The 22,197-nt window shown below is 53.0% G+C and overlaps 1 protein-coding gene across 4 annotated transcripts in view; it reads right to left on the bottom strand.

Moving 5' to 3' along the window:
• Acot7 (acyl-CoA thioesterase 7) overlaps positions 1-22,197 on the bottom strand; it is an 86,650-nt gene that overhangs the window by 26,705 nt on the left and 37,748 nt on the right. For all 4 annotated transcript variants that reach the window (XM_040734899.1, XM_040734900.1, XM_040734901.1 and 1 more), the window contains exons 3-6: positions 21,101-21,257; positions 17,054-17,145; positions 10,496-10,610; positions 2,561-2,647 (exon numbers count right to left, since the gene is read on the bottom strand). In XM_040734899.1, coding sequence (XP_040590833.1) covers positions 2,561-2,647; positions 10,496-10,610; positions 17,054-17,145; positions 21,101-21,257 — 451 coding nt within the window. The remainder of the gene's footprint in view (positions 1-2,560; positions 2,648-10,495; positions 10,611-17,053; positions 17,146-21,100; positions 21,258-22,197) is intronic.

Consider the following 22,197-nt stretch of genomic DNA (forward strand, 5'->3'; position numbering starts at 1 on the left):
TGTCAATTACCCCCAGGAAGCTACAATGCGGGAGGGGGGCAGTAAAGGGACAGAAAGGGAAGGGTCCTTACAAACTGGCACTTCCATGAATCCAAGGGGCTGTGAGGTTTCATTTGGGGTTCAGAGAAGGCAGAAGCCAAAGTTAGGTATATTTTTCCAATGTGTCCCAACTCAGAACTCCCTACTGGAGAGGAAAATGACCATCTCCCACAGCCATTCTGATGGCTACCCCTCAGGCAGCAAGAGGAGGCTCTCTGTCCATGTGCTGGATGGGGAGGATGCTGGGAAGCCGGCTCCGGGGTTCCACTGTGTTCTCAACACAAAGGTCCCCTTTCCAATGCACCTTCCACAACCCGCCACATCAGGGCCAAGCCCAGACAACAACTGAGTGGCTCCGCAGCACCTTTCCAAAATGCCACAGCCCAGAGCCAGGGACTGCGGTCCAGGTTCACCCGTCCCTCACGAGACTGCATTGAGGCTTGGTTAAGACTGATTCAAGTGAGTTTAGCTGCCATGTTGTCAGTACTCTACTGGAAACACACTGGATAGTAGTTAGTATTCACCCACTTCTGGAGAACTGACAGGCACACAGGCAATGTTGGGGCATATTTAAAATTAGGAGGCATATTTTATAAATATGGCACATGGAGCGCCTTAGAAAATAGGCATTAAGTATCATAAAGCTACTGTAAACGCCTCCTACACACACATTAAAAACAGTGCCTAGACCAGAGGGGCTGCCTGCACTCTGTAAACAAGCATGGCTTCTCAACTGTTTTCCAAGAATCCTTCACTCCTCTCTTGCCGACACAAGGACCCACTTAAGATGTGACTTTCGCCAAGGAGGCAGAAGATGGAGCTGCTTGCCAGTCTTGGTGGAAAACTCTAACGTGCAAACAAAATTAGCTCCACGGCAGCATGGAGTTTCACAGCCTCACAGAACAGGGTTATGAGAAGCCAGAAAACAATTCTTGGAGAAGCCTGTGCTGGAAGTGGCTGTGTTAGGAGGAGGGAGGGCTGCCGTCTGCCTGGAACGAGGCCAGTGAGGCAGGGATGTGGGACACTGGCAAGGACACAGCTGCCCTCTCTCCAGGTGGACAGACAGACTGTCATGGTGGACAGACAGACCGTCACGGGCCTGGAAAGTAGCCCTGGTATAAAGTAGAATTTACATGGGGGGGGGGGCTATGCCAATCAAAAGAGCGGTGCAGACAGCATTTTGTGAAAACAGGCAAACAATCATGAAATTGCAAATAGAACCACATGAAAGGGGATTGGTTAAAAATAGAACAAGATGTAAAAAGCTCGCAAATCAGAGGCCACCCTGATTCTGGCCAGCCCAGGGCCCATCATCCTTCAACTCAAAAGCAAACCGTGCCTCTCTGCATCTCTGTGTGGGGCACTACTTCCCAGGAAAAGATAGAACCTGACCCGGTTCTTGAGGAGTCCCTGGTAGAAAAATCTATGTAAACCTACAGTGAGGCCATCTGAGCTGGGGCTAAAAAATAAAATCGGTGTCTTCTACCCAGAGAATGACTGGGGTTCAGTGTCCCAGGCACTGAGAAACAGGGCAGGAGGGACAGTGAGGTACAAAGCACCTCTTGTGCCAGAGGACTGAGGGCCAGATGTGCCCAAACCTCGACACCACGTACCTCCCGACTCTTGCTGTCACCCGTACCTGCCTGGCATTCCTCTTTCCCTCAGATCCATTTATGGCCGTTTGGATCCAGGGTCTGGCTGCTGCCATCTCAGCCTCTTCACACACTGGCAATCCCAGCTTGTCTGCCTCATGCCTGCAGAGCGAGCGCTCTCCCCTCGAGTCTCCCTTCTCTCCAAGCCTCAGCTCACTCTTACAGTTTACTCTCACCCAGAAGGGCAACATCCACTTGTGCAATTGATGTGTTCCTTATACTTGTCTTATATCAAAGAAATCACCATACAGTATTAAAAGATACACTGTCCTCCATGAGCCAAGGGCCAGGTTCTCTGTGTCACAGTCAGAGGAGCCTGTCTAGGACCTTTAAGGCCTGTGCCATTACAGGTAAGATTCCCAGCACCTCAGAACAGTAAAGGTTACTATCTGGAAGAACATTTTTAAACAGCAACTAACGGGTACAGGGCATTCTCCTGGACTCTGCAAGGCCAACCCCGACACCACACAGCTCTGAGGCCCTGGGTTCCATGTGACCCTCTGCTGGGCTCTGAGGCCCCCGGGTTCCGTGTGACCCTCTGCTGGGCTCTGAGGCCCCGGGTTCCGTGTGACCCTCTGCTGGGCTCTGAGGCCCTGGGTTCCGTGTGACCCTCTGCTGGGCTGTCTTCATCCAACTTTCATTTCCAGTTTTAAAAACAGACACCAATGGTATTTCAGTAATTCTTATGCAACCTCTTAAAAGTTTAAATTTATACTTCTCCAGACATGAAAGTCTAAACTAGGTCAGTAAGCAGCACGGCCTCCTGGGGGATGCTCGGGGAAGGCAGGGGAGGTGGGCAGGGGAACAGCCTCCTGGGGACACTGCCCTGGCAGGGGGTAGAGCAGTGGTCAGAGCAATTTCAGCCCTACCTCCGTGCACGAAGCCATGAAGGGTGCAGTCCGAGGGCCCCACCAGGTGGATCAAGCTGGATTGGCTGTAGCTCACTGTGTTCGGCTCTAGAAAAGCACAGGAGAGAGATGAGTTGTTGCACAGATGGGTCCCCACAGCCCCAGAGTGGCAAGGCCACCACTGCCCAGCATTCTGTGTCACCAGAAGTGTTTGCCTGCAGTCGCTTAGGCAGGTTTCTCTGAAAAGAGAGGCAGTACCGAGAAGCCTCTCTCTAACAGTGAGTCACAGTGCAGTGCACTCTGGGTATGGTGGTACCCACTAGACCCTGCCCCTGGCAGTCACTAACCCCTTGGCTAGAAGATTCCAGACTTAATCTCTGATTCTCCATAGGATGTCATCATCCAGCTAACTTTCCTTTCCAATAACACAAAAAAGCAAAGTATTGTGGAATATTATTTTAACTACGCAGATACCTTACATTTGTTTATGTTGCAGAATGTTACTTTACTGTGTAAAGGTGTGTTGCATTTGTTTCTGCTGCCTTTGTAAACAATGTAAATATGTGTTACATTTGTTTCCCCTTGCTTGCCTAAGGCACCTGATTGGTCTAATAAAAAGCTAAACAGCCAATATCTAGACAGGAGAGGAATAGGCAGGGCTAGCAGGCAGAGAAATCTGGGTTCAAGAAAAATGAGAAGGCTGGGCAGTGGTGGCGCACGCCTTTAATCCCAGCACTTGGGAGGCAGAGGCAAGCGGATCTCTATGAGTTTAAGGCCAACCTGTCTACAGAGTTCTAAGACAGACTCCAAAGCTACACAGAGAAACCCTGCCCCCAAACAAACAAACAAATAAGAATGAGAGGAAGAAGAAGAGAATGAGGGAGAAGAAGAGGGAGACATCAGGGGGCCAGGAGTCAGTCAGCCGCCATTCAGATGTGGAGACAGCAGTAAAGTAAGATGATAGATAGATAGATGGATGGATGGATGGACGGACGGACGGACAGAAAGCCAAAAAGTCTCAAGGCAAAATATAAAGAGAAAGAGAATGCTAGGCTAAGACTGAGCATTCATAACTAATAACAAGTCTCCACATCATGACTTGGGAGCTGGACAGGGTGTTTGTACTTCCTGAATCAGCTCTGACAGGAGACTAGGCTGACCTCCCACTGAGTAACCCCCCCCCATGTATGCTTCTGTCAGTACAAAGCTTCCACTTCCTAGAACAGGGGACTGCAGGAGAGCTCCAGTCACTCAATGCTGCTGCCACCTGTCTAGGAAAGGCTTCACTTAAAACAGGGCAAATTCTGCCCCTGGGGGCAGATCCATTCCTCCAGGCTCTCCTCAACAGGTGTAGTCAGAGCTGCAGGAGTGATCCAGCTCTGTTTGCACACACACCCTGCCTGCCAAAAGCCTTCAGTCATGGGGAAGCCCTCATCCACGCTGGGGTCAGCGAGAGGTTCCCATTCCTGTCCTGGCTGTTGAAGGAATTGCTTCTGGGTCAGGGCCAAACAACAGGCACGTGTCACACCCCAGAGATTGTCCTCATCTGGCCTTAAAAAAGATTTCTCAGCAGCAAAACTGGTGACAAGAAGGATGCCCTGATCCAGAGACCTGGATCTCCTAAGTGACACTGGATGGCCCTTCCTGTCACCAGATGAACAATTCCTATGTTCTTACAACACGACACTATATAGAGTTGGACCTTTAAAGAGATAATTAAGTTAGAATGCAGTTATTACCGTGTAACTGATCAAACATCACCAGTATCCTTGTCAGGGAGTGTGAGAGGGGAGCTCAGAAGAGACAGGGAGACCAAAATCCACAAGCTGGACCACCACTGCTAACAGTGACTGGGGACCTCAGCCTGCTGTTTGCCCACTGTGGGGCTGGATGGGGTGCGTGTCACCTGCCCTTCACACTAAAGCCCAGTGCCTGGAGCTGCCAGTCAGCAAGAAAGCCAGAAAGCTGGGTCTCGGCTTAGACACTTACTCTACCTCAGAAGCTCAGAACGCCCAAGCTCTGACTCACACAGGGAGCACGGATCCTAGGGAGCACTGCAGGGGGAGCACTATGTCATTCGCAAGCAAGAGGTCCTTTTGGACACAAGACCCGCTCTGACTCTGGAAGGCAATCTTGGTTTTGGCATGTTATCTGATCATTTGACTCTCAAGACATCTGCAGTACTGGCCACTGTGTGGGACTGTCAGGTGACAAGCGAGGCCTCTTAACTCCTGCACTGGCTACCAACAAAGGCAAGGAGCCCCTGGATGTCCCCCGATGGCCAGTGGACTGCAGCCAGTGAGGTGACTGTGACTGTGCCCAACTGGAAGAGTCTCATCTCACGCCACCTCAGGAGTACCCAGATGGCTCTGGGCCTCGGGGCAGCTTCTTTACACCTCAAAAGGCATCTGGGACACTAACCAAGCTCGGTGAACACCAGGACCCTGTCTCTCCAGGGCTCCCCTGACCCCCATTTCTGCTTGGCTCTGTTGATTCTCCTCGGAAGTAGGAAGGTGAGCAGTGAAGCCCACACACCGGAGAGCCGGGCTAAGCAATGAGCACTCACACTGATTTTCTGTCCTGAGGACCCTGTCTACCAGGCCAGATGGAAAGCAAAGCCCGAAAGTCCCTCAGCACCTCAGAGGCCACCACAGCCCTGAAGGCTGCGTATCTCCTTAGCGTATCTGTCTCTTAGAGAGAGGCAGACCAAGACCAAGGGGCCAGGACACCAAGCGCTTTGCTCTGTTGACTTTGCTTGCCTTGTTTCCCTCAAAACGACATGAACGTGTGTACTCTGGAGCATGACTGGACACATCCACGGCCTCCAATCTGGCCCATCTCAGACCGGCTTTACCAGCTAAGAGACCTGCATGTGGTGAACACCAAAGAAATACTTTTAAACGTCAAAACCAATGCTGGGGTTGGGGTGTAGCCGGTGGTGATGTACGTGCCCAGCATGCACAAGTCTCAGATTGAATTCCCTAACACATACAAAAACAAATTCAATTGAAAATTGCATGCAAAAATCTTTTGCAACTGGGCAGTGGTGGCACACACCACCTTTAATTCCAGCACTTGGGAGGCAGAGGCAGGCAGATCTCTGAGTTTGAGGCCAGACTCTACCAAGCAAGTTCCAGAGCCCGTCAGAGAAACCCTGTCTTGAAAAACCAAAATCAAAACAAAACAAATCTTTCTCACATGACCAACTCAACAGGACAGCTCAGGGTGAAGGTCCTTGGACTCAGCTTCAACACTACCCAGTTCAATTCTTGGATCCACATGGTTGCAGGAAAAAACTGACTCCCACAAGTTGTACTCAAGATGGCATGCCTACCTACATGCACATGAGTGTATACACACACACACACACACACACACACACACACACACACACACACACACAAATATTCCTTTACAAAAATCCTTTTCACAATGATGCCCATGCCTCACTGCACACCCTGGCCAGGCTGGACCTCACCATGTGGACCCGCCACGCCCAGCTTGTTTTTATCCCTTTTGATGGAAGGGTCTTATGTGTTCCAGGCTGGTTTCCAACTCAGTGTGTATCTGTAATATGGGGCTCCTGCTTGTGTAACAGGTGGGAACCACCATGTCCCACCTATGTGGTACGGGGAGGGGGGGGGGAGACGACCTAGAACCTTATCTATGCTAAGCAGCCTCTCCACCCCTGAGCCGCTGCCTTGTCCCTTCTTTCTCACAGGGAGACTCTACTGTTGACAGAGCAATGGGAAGGGACTGCAGCTCCCAGGTCAGACTGACACCACACTGTGCTGTGTCCTGCTTGAGGACACTCGTTAGGCCGGTGCTCAGTGTTCTCAGGACTTGCACACAGGAGCTTCATGGGCAGAAACGCCAGCGCCTCTCTGGTGTCCTCCTCCGGCTGGCCATCAGCCAGGGCTCTGTGGGATGAGGTGACATCTCTTTTCCTTCTACTTGGTCCACGGCTCTTGGGGTGAGCGCTTCCTTCTCTGGGCAGTGAGTCCCATGTCCCCCACATTCTACATTTTAAGTGACACAGGAAGCACGTGAAAGGGGTTGTGACAAGCAGATCCATCCACAGAAACGGGACTGCCTTGAATACAGACGCCAGTGAGGTACTGCCCAAAGAGTCTCTGCAAGGTCCGGGGGCACCACCATCTTGCCAGCATGAAAGGCGAGGTCACACATGTCTAGACAGCATGCCCACTAAGTTAAGGCAGGACACACATGTCTAGATTGCATGCCCACTAAGATAAGGCAGGACACACATGTCTAGATTGCATGCCCACTAAGATAAGGCAGGACACACATGTCTAGACTGCATGCCCACTGAGTTATGGTGCTGAGGTAAATGGCTGACTAGAGCCGGGGTCACAGAGACCTTTGCTCTCAGGCAGGCAGACCAGGAAAGATACAACCTCCATAAAGAAGCAGCCTGTTGTAGGCAGAACCCAGAGTGAGGCGATTTCAGAGACTTGGGGCATCAAAGATCACATAAACCGGCCGGGTGGTGGTGGCGCACGCCTTTAATCCCAGCACTCGGGAGGCAGAGGCAGGTGGATCTCTGTGAGTTCGAGGCTAGGCTGGACTGACAGCCTCCAAAACAATACAGAGAAACCCTGTCTCGTAAAAGCCAAAAAAAAAAAAAAAAAAAAGATCACATAAACCTCCTTACTCCAGACCTGGGCTGAGGGGAACTTGAGAGCAAAGGCCCGTCGGGGCTAGCTCTCCATCAAGAGCCCTGTGACCGGTGTGGTTTTCGCACCCATATGTGCCCAGGGAGGAGTGTGGTGAGGAAGAAGAAAACGCATAGGGCCTGGGAAGAACTTTGGGTGTGGTCACTGTCCTAGGAACCGGTGAGAAGTGACCAGGTCCACAAGGGAGTAAAGAAGCTCTGACTGGTCACATCTTAGCCATTCTGAATCTCACGCTCAGACAAGAAGGTGGGTGGTGAGCCCATTTCCCTGTGTGCACTGGGAGTGCTGCCAGCGCCGGTAACGGACAAGGAAGAAACAGAATCCGGTTAAGGGCTGTCCCCATGGCCTCGGCCTGACACGGGAGGGTGTACCGGTGTGGCTCAGGTGTCTGCCGTTTGTCTTTTTGCTGTTCCCAGGCGTCTGCTCCCCAGTGCATCGGAGGCAGGATGGTGAGGTGTTGCGTGCAAACACCACGGAAAGGACTACACCCAAGGCTGGACAGGAGCTCATGGCTGCCCTTGAGACAAGGTTTCTTCATGTGCAGAGACACTGAGATGGAGATCACGGGACAAGCAGAGACAATCGACTGTCAGGTCAGGCCTGCTCTCTCCCTGTCCCACACACAGCAGACCATGCTTGCCTAGTTCCACTGTGGGGAAAGGGGGCAGGCCACACTCCTGAGTCTCAAAAGAGCTGTAGGCTGCTTCTAGACCTGACCTATCCAACATCTGGAATGTGAGCTCCCTGCAATGACCCTTCTCAGGGGGGGGGGGCGTCTTCAAAACCACTTGTTAGTGATGGTGGATGGTAACAGTCAATCAGCTTCCACAGTAGGGAGCCGGCCTTCTGTGTCTACGGAGCCAACCAACTTCCAATCAAAAATACTTGCAGCAGCTGGGTGGTGCACTCAGGAGGAAGAGGCAGGTGGATCTCCGGGTTTGAGGTCAGCCAATTTTCTGCACATGTTGTGATACACACCTGTGATCCCGGCACTCGGGAGGCTGAGACCAGGATTTCCTGAAAAGAACTGGGAGGAGGGGCGTGTGTGTGATGTACATTTAGAGAGGGTTCATTGTCGTTATTTCTTAAATAATACAGTCCAGTACCATTATTTAATATCATTTATATTATGTTAGGTATCACAAGTAATTAAGAGAATTAACATACGTGGGAGGCTTGTGTGTGTAGTCTCCGTGTGTTAGATACAGTGTGTGAGGTTACATGCAAACCCCACTGCGCTTCACACATGAGACTTGTGTGCCCTTGGATTCTGGACCGCATCCCCCACGGATGCCGAGGGAAGGCATCACCACACTCACAGTATTACATTGTATGTGATACACACACTCAGTTTATCAGACCGATGACAAAGGGGTCTGAGACGTGCACCCCACCTCCCCGTCTCCACCATTTGGAGGAACCACCCTCAGGGAAACCAAGTTTCAGGCCTAGGCAGGAGCTGCACCCCTAGCTATGCACTAACATGCTGCAGCAGTTACTATGACCCTGACCTTTAGACTTGAAGTTTCCACACCATGTGGGGACCCCTAGTCAAGCGCCCAGGGGGGCAACAGGCGAGGTTCATAGGCTCTACACACATTCAGAGCCCACCCACCTGCCAGGAGCTACATTCATGCTCCAAGTACATCCAGCGCCCCTTCATGCTACAAGTCTATATAGCTCAGTGGTTGCCTTGCCTGTTTCCACCAAGGAAAGTGAGGATTAGATGCCCAGAGAACCAGGACTGCAAACAAGCAAACTCCAGAACCTTCTTTCCTGTCCTCACATACCAAAGTCCCCAAAACTAGTGCTGAAGGAACCAGGACCATGGCCAAGCTGGACAGTCACGGATATCAGAGAGGCACTTCAGATACAGGACCGGGTCCAAAAGCTTGGCTGGCCAGCCCTTGCCCTCCAGGGGGTGGCTCTAGGCAGGTCTGCCAGGGCACTGCTGGCCCTGGAAGGCAGATCTCAAGCCAGGACCAGGAGCCTGCCAAGGCTCCCCACTGCTCTGCCTGAGGTAGACTGGGAAGTAAACACTATTTCAAGGACAAGTGAAGACACTTAGTCATGTCTAAAGTAATGCTGACTGTATCATAAACCCAACAGACCTGGAAACAGGGCCCTGTGGTCTGAGTCCCTCAGTGTTACAGCTGGGCAGCCAATGGCCATGAACCTGGCAGCTCAAAAGTAACTTTTCTCTTGTCAAACAGAGAAAACAACACAGAACACAGGCTTCTAAAGAATTACCAGACTCCCCAAGGACACCCACCTGACAGACAGGTGACCCAGAGGTTGCTAGGTAACATTGTCTGAGTCCAGGTTCTAGTTCACAGGTGGGCAGATAAATGCAGAGGGGGAGGGGAAGCTTGAATGCTACATTATGGAGCTCTGTCCCTAAGAATGACACGGCCGCTGCCATCTTACAGTAAAGCAGCCACCATCAGTCACATGAGACCCTCGCCCACAAAATTTCCTAGTGAAGGGAGACAGAATCCACAGGACATCTCAAGAGAGGAGGTGTGTTTGGTCCCTTCCCGCCAGGGTACTCAGCTGCTAGGAAAGAGGGTACAGCTGTTAACACTCCTGTCAGCCCCCAAACCATCACCTACACTCCTGGAAGTGGTTCCCGGGACAGAGCTGTGTCTCCAGTCAGCCAGCTGAGGGAGATGCACTTTTACAAGACAGAAAAACAAACCATTAAAACTCCATCAGACAGCCTTGAGTTCACACTGCCAGTCACTATCAGCGAGCCATGGACTGTGACGATAGCTAAGACTCAGACCCGTAGTCAGGGTTAGGCCATGGACAACTGTCTCAGGAATGGCAGCCCAGAGTGATTTCAGATGCCTCGATGGTCAGACAGTGTCAACACCCAGGAACTGGGGTCTTTCTGTGTAGTCCTGGCTAGCTGAACTCACTGCAATTCTGCCTCAGCCCTCCAAACACTGGGCTTACAGGCATATACCACCATGCCCAGTCTGTCTCTGTCTCTGCTTTCGAGACAGGGTTTCTCTGTGCACCTTTGGAGGCTGTCCTGGAACTCACGCTGTAGACCAGGCTGGCCTGGAACTCACAGAGATCACCCTGCCTCTGCCTCCCGAGTGCTGGGCAGGACAAAGGGCGAACCCTGGCTCCAGGAGGGAATTGAACACCTCGGAACCCAGAGGGCAGTGAAAACACACTGGTGAGCTTCTGTGGCCTGCGAGGCACCGGAGGAATGGTATCCACCCCTGGGTGTCCCTGCCCCGACTCCCACCTGGGCTCAGGACAGGCTGCACGATGTCCCCGTTCCTCCACTTGGTCTCCATGCGCTCCAGCTTCTGGGCTTCATAGCGCTTCCGGCCCTCTTCCTCCAGCTCCTGCCGCGTATACTGCGGAAAGGAAGCCAGACAGAGGGTCAAGTGTGGCAGCGACACAGCGTTCCTTCCTCCGCGCCCCGGATCCAGGCAACAGCCCCTCCCTTGTGGCATTTCGTGACAGGAATGGCCTTTCTTCTGATGGCACGACCACTACATGACAAGAATACAGGCCGATGGGAGTTCCACAGTGTACCTCACCAGAGACATCGAGGTTAGATCTCTGTACCTGTAGAGCTATAAAAAGTCCTATCACAGACATGAGGGCCGAAACAAGCCCGCTCCGTTATGTCACTGCCACACAGCTTACGTGGCTGCTGGTCATGTAGCAATGACACCATTCGGATGGTTCTTGGCCACATCCTCTCTCTTGGCACTCAACTCTGTCCTGAACACCTTATAAGCTGCGGAACCCCAGATCACAAGTTCAACTACCCCTCCTGTCATCTTTGCTGACCAGCAGGCAGTCAGCAGGCAGGAACCCTGAAAGAGCCCCCAAAGCACTCCTGATGAACCAGAGTTCTAGTCCAGGAAGTGTGACTATGAAGTCTATTATGTCGCATGCCTTTAATCCCAGCACTCGGGAGGCAGAGGCAGTCTGATCTGTGAATTTGAGGCCAGCCTGGTCTACAGAGTGAGTTCCAGGACAGGGACAGCTGTCTCAGGAGGAAAGAAAAAAAAGGCAAAATAAATAAATACAAATAAAATCTATTATACAAGCTGAGACCTCAGGGGCATAATAGGGATATGGGCTTTTAACTGCAACAGCAATGGGTCATTCAACACTTCCTGGCCCATGAAGGGGGGACACCCCACACCGCCTCACTTCTTCCCTGGGATCCTAGGAGTCCCGGGTGTTAGCCTTAGGTAAGTACTAGTCTCCTGTCTGCCCCTCAGAGGCCCCTGTCCTGAGCCACCGGAGACAGCCCATGCCCCCACCCCGCCCTGCATGCTGACCACACCCAGCCATTCTCCGCAGTCAGTCTCTCCGCTTCCTCACTCAGCCTGCATTTCTGGCCAAGGCCCCCGGCTCCACTCTACCTGTCACAGCCTCTCTGACCACAAATTCACAGTGAATGGCAGCTGCAGACCTTTCTAAAGACATACTCTTGTTCCAGGCTGAGCAACCAAGCCCCCTTCTGCGGATTAACTCTCCATCCCATTCAACTGGAGTGTGCTTCTTCAAAGTAGGCCAAGGAGGGAGCAGAGAGGTTTGCACAAAAGAAAAAAGCCAAGCCCCGCTGCAGGAGCATCTGACACTGCGGGAGCATCTGACATTGCGGGACATACCCAACCTTCCCCCTCTCTGCGAGCTGACTAGTTCCTGATGCTCGTGCCCAACGTGCAGAAGCAAGAGCAGCGTCTGCCTGTGTTTGGTTCATCACACAGAACTCATGTTCGGACTCCAGCATCCCAAGAAAGGCCCTCCAGAGGCCTTTGAGAGGATGTGCTGGAGCTCAGTGCACAGCTGCTGGGTTCCTCCACAACAAAGCCAAGCGCTGGCTGGAGCCGTGGCTCAGTGCTGAGGAGCACTGCTGCTCTTTAGAGGACCCAGATCCATCTGGAACTCCAGTCCCAGGGGATCCCCCTCCCTCTTCTGACCTCTACAGGGCCCTGCACATGGGGCACACAGAAATACAATCAGGGAAACACTCATACACACAAAATAAAAACAAAATATCAAAAAATAATGCTTTTAAGCCAAGCACAGATGTGTCACACCTGTAATCTAGGCTCACTAGACACGAGGACTGCTCCAAAGCCAGCCAGGGCTACAGAACATGATTTTACCCTAAAAAGCAAGAGAGTAGAGAATGGCTCGGCAGGTAAAGGCACCAGCTGCTAACCTTGATATAAAGACAGGGCTGGCTCCTGCAGCTTGTCCTCTGACCCCGCGTACATGTGATGGCATGCATACTTATGCCCACATACATACAAATGCACATAATTTAAAAAGTAAAAGAAACAAAAGCAAAAATAAGGAGGAAAAAAATTGCTGCTTAACAAGGAGCCACGTCCACCCCCACGCACACACACACACATACACTCACATGCACGCGTGCACATGCTCACACACACCTGCATCTCAAACCCTCATGGTGTCCAGCAGGCGTGTCTGAGCTCTGCAGCAATGCATGGAGCCTGAGGACCTAGTCCTGGACCCAAGCCGCACAGACACGTGGCAAACTGCTGGCATAGTCTAAAGCAAGGCTGGCCCCTCACCTCACCCCACAGGCCTGTCAAGCCCAGCTGACTGGAAGCAGCAGACAGTTCAAACCCTCAGAACTGGGCCTCCTGAAACAAACACTCCAGAAAAGCCAGTATGCTCAAGACCAGGGGCTTCCGGGCACAACAACCACAGTAAAAACGGCACTCTGTCAACAATCGCAGTGAAAACGTCACTCTGTCAGGCTGAGGGAGAGGTGGAACAAGGAGACAATCACACTCTAAAGTGACACAGTGAGCAAAGCTGGTAACCTCTGTGTGTGCGTGTGCGTGCGTGTGCATGCGTGTGTGTGTGTGTGTGTCTGTGTGCGCGTGTGTGCATGCGTGTGTACACTACACACAGCTACAGAGAGCCACACGCTTTTCTCGAACGACTGTTACTATCTGAGAAAGGTTGGAAGGAGGCTGATCACGACATCTGAAGTCTGAGATCAAGTTCCAAGTACATGTACTCCCTCCAACAAGGAAGGAAGCCATGACTTCCAGGATCAGGACTGTGCCTGCATTCCCAGGGAACTGATGGATTCCACTTTGCACACCCGGCATCTGTGGGAAGAATCTGGATTACTCCAGCAGCCGCCACAACTGGGGCTGGTGCTCTCCCTTCTCGGCCCCCTGTCCTCAGCTTGGTGACCCAGTTTCAGCACACTCCTCCATGAAGCCCAGCTAGTGTCTGTGTCATCAAGCCCAGCACACCAAGCAAACACCAGGCTGCATGCTCCGTCACCACATGGTGGCCCTCGCGAGTGCATACGGAACATGGGTTAAGAGTGGGCAGAGAGTTGGTCCCTGTGGTGAGGACTTTCCAGATCACACACGCAACTGGCTGTGTGATCACTGCCGCCACGTAAGCTCCAGCCTTTAGGACCCTGACGTGTGAAAAAGCAGCCATGTGCTGTCTAAGAAACTCTGGGAGCTGCAGCACAGAGTTCCACAGCAGCCACACGCGTGAGGGTGCTCCTGTGGGACCTGGCTGGGGCACCGCCTTCGATTCCAGGGACAAGGGGAGAGCGCACATGTGCTCGTGGCTGTCACCACGCATGCAACTGCCACTAGTGTGAACCCCATCAGCAGTCAAGCAGAGCCAGGCAGAGCACAAGGCCCCGGGGGGGGGTAAGTCAAGGGGAGGGGGTGCTGGACCCAGGGTTGAATAGGGTTTATCAAGAGAGAACTTTGGAACCTCAGAATGGGGACATTTCTGGAAATGGATTTCGCAAATGCAGCTGGAGTGGGGTTGCCCTAAGTCCTATAGCTGTTGTCTCTCTAGGACCATACAAAGGTACAGCCAATAAGGGAAGTGAGTAAGACAGGCAGAGAGACTGGGTGATGACACCCTAGGCCTGCATCCCAAGGACCTAGAACAGGACATGGGGACTTCCCCCTGAGCTCCATGGGGCATGCGATCCTCGCCATATACGAATTTGGGGCTTGAGATTCAGAACTGTGAAAAAATAGTCTTCTATAGTTTTAAATTTTTATCTTATTTTTCAGACAGGGCTTCTCTATGTAGCCCCAGTTATCCTAGAACTCTCTGTGTAGGGCAAACTGGCCTTGAACTCATAGAGATCCACTTGCCTCTGCCTCCCAAGAGCTGGGATTAAAAGTGTTTGCCACCATACCTGACCTTCTTTAGTTTCTGTTTTTATCCTTTGGGGGGGGCAGTTAGAGACAGGGTTTCTCTGTATAGCCCTAGCTGTCCTGGAACTTACTCTGTAGACCAAGCTGGCCTTGGACTCATAAATTTTGCCTGCTCTGCCTCCTGAGTGCTGGAATAAACGGCGTGCGCCACCAACGCCTGGCTCTCTAGTTTTTAAACTACCCAAAACTACATGACTTTGTCACAGCAGTATCGGGACAGCAACACAGCAGGACTGTGGACCCTGCTTCTGGTTTGCTCGCAGGGAGAGACTGGCTTAGCACAGCTGGCGACCAGCACCAGCACAGCCAGGCCAAGGCTGAGCTGCACTTTCTCAGAAGCAGAGAAGATTGCTCTTAAAAGTATCTAGACTCGGGGCTAGAGAGAGGGCTCAGAGGTTAAGAGCATTGGCCACTCCTCCAGAGGACCTGGATTCAATCCCCAGCACCTACATGGCAGTTTACAACTGTCTGTAACTCTGGTTCCAGGGGATCAAACACCCGCACACAGACATATGAAAGCACAACATCAATGCACATAAAAAATAAATAAATTATTCTTAAAAATACCTAGACTATTCAAATTGTGGTAGAACATGCCTGGGATCCTCATACTCAAGAAGCTGAGGCAGGAGGATGGCAAGCCTAGATTGCATGGAAAGTTATAGGCAATCATTTGCTACAGAGTGAGGCCCTGTCTCAAAAAACACCAACTAAAGCTGCACATGGCAGCACCCACCCTGGGCCACATAGCAGTTTCTATAGGTTCTCAAGCCTTCCAGTTCAAAGCACCCAACTAAATAAATGACAATACACAAACACATAATTGAGTATCTAAGGGTAGTGTGCATACCAGTATGCTAGCACATTGCGGGGTGGAGAGAGGCGCTGAGACAGGAGGATGGTGAGTTCAAAGCCAGCCTAGGCTACAGAACAGGGGAAAGGGTATGTCAAACCACAGATGTATCCAACCACACCTTGGCCTGCTACCCAAGCCCCGCTGAGCAATGATGGGAGAGAGGACAAAAAGCTTTGGGGGCAGCCCTAAGTGATGAGGAGGAGGAAGTCTCCATTGGCCCAAGTGACCCAGAGCCAGTGGAAAGATAACAGATGAGAGAACTGTCTCACCCACAGGAAGTCCCGTCACCCATGGGTCCTGGCTGTCTGGCCATCCCTCCGGCCGGCTGGCGGTCGCCCCCCCTTCCCCCAGCCCCTGTTAAGGCCAGTGAGGAAGAGAAGACACTGGAAAGGAACAAGGGCTCTGGGGGTCAGCCCCGCCCATCTCTGGTCAGTCTGCAAGCAGAGGGCAGGCTCATCCTAACCCTAACCCAGCTCCCAGCTCACCCTTCTTAAAGCCACATGGTACATAAATGCTCACCACAGCCCAAAGCCCCTAGATGTCAACACTCTTTCCTAGTACATGAAGGCAGCCAGCACGCTTGGGAAGAGCTGGTCACAGATACCTGAGTGGCTTGCCAGCTGTGAAACCATTTCCTGTGGCACTGAAACATGCCATCCTACAGGGAAGTCCTTTAAACAGGAAGTAAACAACCCCACATAGCTTCAGGAAGTCCCTGAAACTGACCAGATTCACTAGGCCCCTCCCTGCCAGAGAAGCAATAAACAATGAGCGTCCCCCTCAGAAGAGCAGAGCCAAGCTGCAAAGGCGACCCTGAGGGCAGGCCAGCTGCCCCAAAGAAGCAGAAAGCAGCAGAGCTGCTTGGAAGAGTTTACAGCAGCCCAGGCACTCGGGAGGACACACCCCACCCTGTTGAGAGTTATGAGCCTGCAGGCTGTGCCGTGCGCTCCAGGTCCCCAGCTTTGTGAGCTGCCACTCATGCTGAGGTGGGTTTTGGTGATACAGCCAGCTGTCTTTGAGTCGCTTCTGCCCCTGTAACCCAATAAAACCCATTGGTTTCCCATGCTGGTCTTTTGGAGTTATCCACACTTTGGTCTGTCGCGGGTCCCTATCTGGGGGGAGAAGACCTGTGTGTTGCACCTCCCCAAGCCAAAGTTTTGTTGCACAACACTGCCCTAGACTGCCTGCCTGCCTGTAGTGGTATCCCTCCCACAAACAGCGCAGGCTCTTCTCATCCTACCAAGTTACACGCTCATGCACTGAGAGACACTCAAAAGAGGCGGCAAGACGCCAGCAGAGGCAGCAGGAGGGAAAGCAAGACTCACGTAGGATCAAGGCCTCAGTGGGTGCCTCAGGCTAAGATGAGCTTCAGGGATGGCTTGCCCGGCCCAGTCAGCCTGCTCGCAGCAGGACCCAGCACCTCTCACAGACATTCCTATCATGGGCATTTTTTCTCACTGAGCAGGTGTGACACAGAGGGATGTCCTAGCATGGGATGAGGGCCTCTGAAAGACACATTGCAGGCGTTACGACACTGCAAGACCAGTACCTCCTCAGAGCATGAGCTCCATGTTTCTTCACCCATGCAGAGGGGTCCTGCCAGGCCCCCAAGGGGCCCTAGTGCTACAGTCTATCCCATGACCCTCTGGGCTGCTCCTATGGCTAAAAGGGCCTCCCACAACTCAGAGGGACCCAGCCTCTGCATTTGCCCCAAGAGACACGTGAAGAGTCACCTTACCACAATAGGAGGCACCTCGAGGACCTTGTCCACATTCTTCAGTGACAGGGGCACGTACCACAAGGTGGCCTTATTGGTCAGCTTTTTGGTACCTTAAGAGAAGAAAATCACATGAGTGATGCCTCAGTTTGGCTACACTGGGCGGGTGCTGCTACCAGCCCTCAGCGAGTCAGAGCTGCAACACTGTCACCTCTGACTCCCAGTCCCCAAGGTCCTGTCCAGCCTCTTGGCCTGAGGGCACCGCCATCGTGGATGCATGGGACCAGAGCTCCATGCAGTCCCAGGATCTGCATCTATGCTAGCTTTCCCCTCACAGAGGCTACTGGAAGGACTTCAGACTATAGGCTCTAAGGTAAGTCAGCGCCAGGGCTGGCTTCACAGAAAAGGGTGTGGCTATGGACCTGTCAAACGCAGAAGGCTGATGAACTTGGCCAAGCTGCTGGCTGGCCCATGCCCTCACCAGCAGACACTGCCATTGCCTGATGAGGACCTGACATCCCCCGTCCAGACTAGGACAGAACTTCCAGAAGACTCTATTCACCTGTCCAGGTGCTGCAAGAATTCTCACCAGCAGGAGGGGAGGGAAGAGAGAGGGGAGAGGAGGGAGAGGAGGCAGCCTGAAGGGTGCTTACAACTAACCCTGGCATATGGAGACTGCTCCAATCCAGAACTTCTGACGCAAGTGGGACAATTGGCTCAGACCCACTCGGGACACGAATCCAGTCATGGAACACAAGGAAGCTCCCAGAGCAGGAAAGCCCATCTAGGGTGAGAGCCACAGCTCATGGCCTTTTGGTGACCAAGGACTCTACAGTCCACGGCCCATAGCCCTGCTTACCGTAAGAAGCCAGAAGCCCAGAGAGGTCAAGAGCTTTAGCCAAGGTCAAATGGGAACTTTGTGACTTCCTAAGTACACACCCAGGGCTCTCCAGTCCCTCCAGAAAGTATGTCAGTGTGCCTTTGAAAAGTGGCTTTGACAGCACAAAAGACTCCTGGGTAGAGCAGGGGCAGCAAGAGTCGGGAGGCAAGGGAGGCAGGAGCAGCAGGGGTGGCCTCTGCCTCCTGGAGAAGACTGCTGCCTCCAGCTGCCTCGAAAGCACCTTCCCTAGGAGCCTGGGGTTTCCCTAAGGTCGCAGCACACTGCTCAGCCTCCCAGTCAAGCACCCCCATGAGGGGGGCGGGGTATTGGGACACAAGGCAGGTCTCACAGCCCATCACAGGCACCCCCAGAACAAGGCTGTGGGCTCCCATGTCTGGGAATCACAGACAGACACGAAGGGAAAATATTTTCCCCACGCTTTGACTGAATGAATCTGACAACCTGCTTCTGGGAATAAAGATCTCCTCTTGGACTCAGAGCCAGCATGAAGAGCTGGTTTCCATGGAAACACAAGTGGCCTGCTAAACCTAAACGAACAGCACTGAGCAAAATGAGGCAAACACGCTAATTGTGCAATCTCCACCCTTCAGGGGAGCCACGTTAGGACTGCTGCATTCCCAATGTCTCCAAACCTCACGGCCCTCTGCGACTCAGTAGAGAAGCCCGCAGCAATGCAGTGATGTCCTGATAGCCAGAGAGGAACGAAAGGTATTGCATGGGCTAAGATTGAAGACAGCGAGACAGGCTGTGCTCCGCAGAGGACTCTGGACTGCAGCTCAGCGTAACAAAAGGAAACATGGTGACTGGGTCCTTGCTTTAGCGGTGAGATCACGCTAATATCAGCAAGCTTGGCCTTCGCATGGGCTACAGCCCTGGGTGTGCACCCAGGCCCCCAGCCTCAGTGTTCAGCCGGAACATGTGGGCAGGGTGGTGTTGGATCAGATGTCGTTAAGCAGGCCACCACAGGCTCACCTGCCCGTGGATATATGGGCAGGGATCCCTGGAGGGCCAGAGTCCAGGCTACAACCATGGGCTCTGGGGAAGACACCTACGACATGGGAGGAAGACTGTTGCCATCCACAGTCCAGGAAGCAGGGACCAGGAGGACCTGAGGCGATGGCCAGACCCCACTGATGTCCCCCTGAGCACTAGGAGTAAACAGTGCCTGTCCATGTCCTTGTGTGGAAGGGGACTGACTCTACCGAAGGAAGGTCTGCATGGTAAGTGCAAAGGGTGGAGCTGGTGCTTTAGACTTTTCTAGAATTATTTTACTTGTGGTTTTAGAAGACACACATGTGTGAGCACTTTGTCTACATGCATGTCTGTACGCCACATGCATTGTGTGCTGGCCACTGGGCTCCTGAGGGCCGAGGCTTTGGTGGTTTCAGATAAGGCAGAAATTTGCTCTTCTTAAATTATTTCACGTGTGTGCTTTGCTGCGTGCATGTGTGTGCTCCATGTGTGTATCTGGTGCCTTTGGAGGTGACAACAGGGCATCAGAGTCCCTGAAACTGTTGTTACAGGCAGATTCGAGACAACATGTGGGCGCCGGGAATCAAACCTTCCTCCCCTCCCTGCACAAGACAGGGTTTCTCTGTGTAGCCCTGGCTGTCCTAGAAATTGCTCTGTAGACCAACCCGGCCTCGAACTCACAGAGATCTGCCTGACTCTGCCTCCCGAGTGCTGGGATTAAAGGTGTGCGCCACCACCGCCTGGTTTAGGAATCCATCAAGGCAGGCTCCACATAGTTTCTGAAGCTGAAGGTTCCTACAGCCAAAAGATCTACTGGCTGGTCACAAACAAGCACGAAGAACGAGGGGCTCCAAGAGCCTCTCTCCTACCGGGGGTGACCCTCACTGGGCAGGCAGAGGAAGCCACAGGGCCTGCCTTTCCCCAGTGGTGCACAGCTGTTCCTTCCTGGGCCACAGCCTGAGACCAGTATCCAAAGAACACTTAAAGCCAAGGAGCAAGAGCAGTCGCACAGACTCTCAGTGCACAGTGACTGAGGGGACACAGCTCACTCTGATCCATCCCTGCTGAGCTCGTCAGAATGTTCCAGATGGGCACCTGTGTTCTTAGCCCTTCCCTCCCAGGAAGGCCTGCGCTCCTTAATCAGCCCTCAGCCCTCACTCTGTGGGCTCACCACTGCCGGGGACCTGGGAAAGAGGAAAGGAATGAACCGGCCCGGCCTTGGAGGCGCACACGACCCAGGGTGGCGGGCAGCGGGCAGAGTGGGCCAAAGGCCTGTCTGGCCAGTCAGCAGCCAGGTTATAAAAGACACATGAGCACTTCATGAGCAGGAGCTCTGCTCTCCTGTGGTGCCAACGGGGAAGAGGAGAAGGGTTTCCATGGTTACCACAGCCAAGGAAAAGGTTCACATGAACCATACGCAAAGATTCACCAGATAGCTTCCACCTGAGCCTGCTTCCTAGATGGGCGGGGCAGATTTTCCCAGCAACCTCTGCATAGCCGTACAAGCCATGGTCTAGGAGAGCAGACAGATGCAGAGGCAGGGAGTGGTGGCCAAGGACTAGCTGGTCTCGAGAAGGAGGGGGAGCAGGCTGGGAACCCTGTTCTGACTAGAGAGGGGCTCAAGTGAACTTCGTAACCCACCAATGCTCCATCAGCAAACTGCAAAAACACGAGTAGAGAAAAACCTGTCTACAGCGTGGACAAAGGCTACAGAGGTCACACAGAGGCGTGGCCATCCCCGGGCATGGTCAACCCGAGGTCACACAGAGGTGTGGCCATCCCCGGGCATGGCCAACCCTCCACGTGGGCAAGCGGCATGTCAGTCAGCTTCAGCTGTCACCTTGACACAATCCTACAGTCACTTGGGAAGATGAAGCCTCAAGTAAAGGATTACCCAGATCAGACTGGCCTGTGACCATGTCTTGGAGCCATTTTTTAACTGCTAATTGATGTGGGCAGTGGGCCTGGGCACACCGTGAGAAAGGCGCTGAGCAAGCCAGAGACAGACAGGGAGCTGGTAAACAGCGCTGCTCCACCGTCTCTGCTCAGCCCTTACCCCAAGTGACCGCTCTGGCTCCGAAGCTGAACACAGGCTCTTCCCCAAGTTGGTTGAGGCTCATGAGTCGTCCCCATGACAAACAGAGCAGAGCAGCGGCGCTGAGTCAAGGTGGCCAGAGAGGCGCCTGGGGAGTTACCTGTGAGGATATTCTCCGACATCACGTGGACCTGGACTTCCACAGAGTGCTTGGAAGTGTAGGTGATCTCCGCACTGACGTGGGCCACCTCACCAATGCACATGGGAGACAGGAAATCAGTGCGCTCCACCCGGGCCAAGGCAGCCACGCAGCGCTCCTGCAAAACCAGACACAGCCGTCAGTCCAGGCCATAGCCCCTACCACAGAGGCTTCCTCAGAGCTGCCTGTTTGTTTCCTCACGGTGAAACAATGTGATTGAGTGACACTGCTGGTCTCAGTGTGGAGAAACGGCAGTGAATGCCTCAGAGCTGCCGCTGACTGAACTGCCGCCATACACTTCCCGAGGCATTCCTTCTTATTTTTCTACGACGACACATGCTGCTTCACAAGGAATATCACAAAGGCACAGAGGTGGACAGGGGCAGCATCGCTCCCTCCCCAAGAGAAGCAGCTACCATGTGGGACTTTCCCCTCCTTCCTCAGGACCGGGCTCAGCTGCCTCGTCTCTTCTGGTGCCTGCTTTAGGCTTCACCCCATGGCTGTGTACTTCTTGAACACACCTCCACATTCTGACCTTCCTCACTCAACAGGGAGCAATAACCTGTCTGTTGTCACTATGTTATCCATCTGCAGATGAGGGTACCAGAAGGACCAGCCCACAGGGTGCATGCGACAGGAAAGGTCACCTAGGAAAATGCTGTCCCCAGGGCACTAGACACTAATAGGCTGACACTGACACTCTCGCTCTCCCCTCCCCCTCTTCTCTCTCTCTCTCTCCCTCTCTCTCTCTCTCTCTCTCTCTCTCTCTCTCTCTCTCTCTCTCTCTCTCTCTCACACACACACACACACACACACACACACACACGTGCACGCGCATACATGCACACACAGACACATGCATGTACACGCACAGGCACACCTCATCCCCCACCGACCTCCACAATCCTTTACACAAAGAACCCAGTCTCATGATTCAGAATTTCTGAAGGAACATCTGGCACCAGGTGTGCTGCAGTCTCTTGTCCCTGAGTCACCTGGGAGCTCTGGATACACTCAGCTCAAGTCCGTGCGGAGGCCCAGATGCTGGATGCAAGCTT

The sequence above is a fragment of the Mesocricetus auratus genome, unplaced genomic scaffold, assembly GCF_017639785.1.
Source record: "Mesocricetus auratus isolate SY011 unplaced genomic scaffold, BCM_Maur_2.0 Super-Scaffold_100042, whole genome shotgun sequence".
In the NCBI taxonomy this organism is placed as follows: Eukaryota; Metazoa; Chordata; class Mammalia; order Rodentia; family Cricetidae; genus Mesocricetus; species Mesocricetus auratus.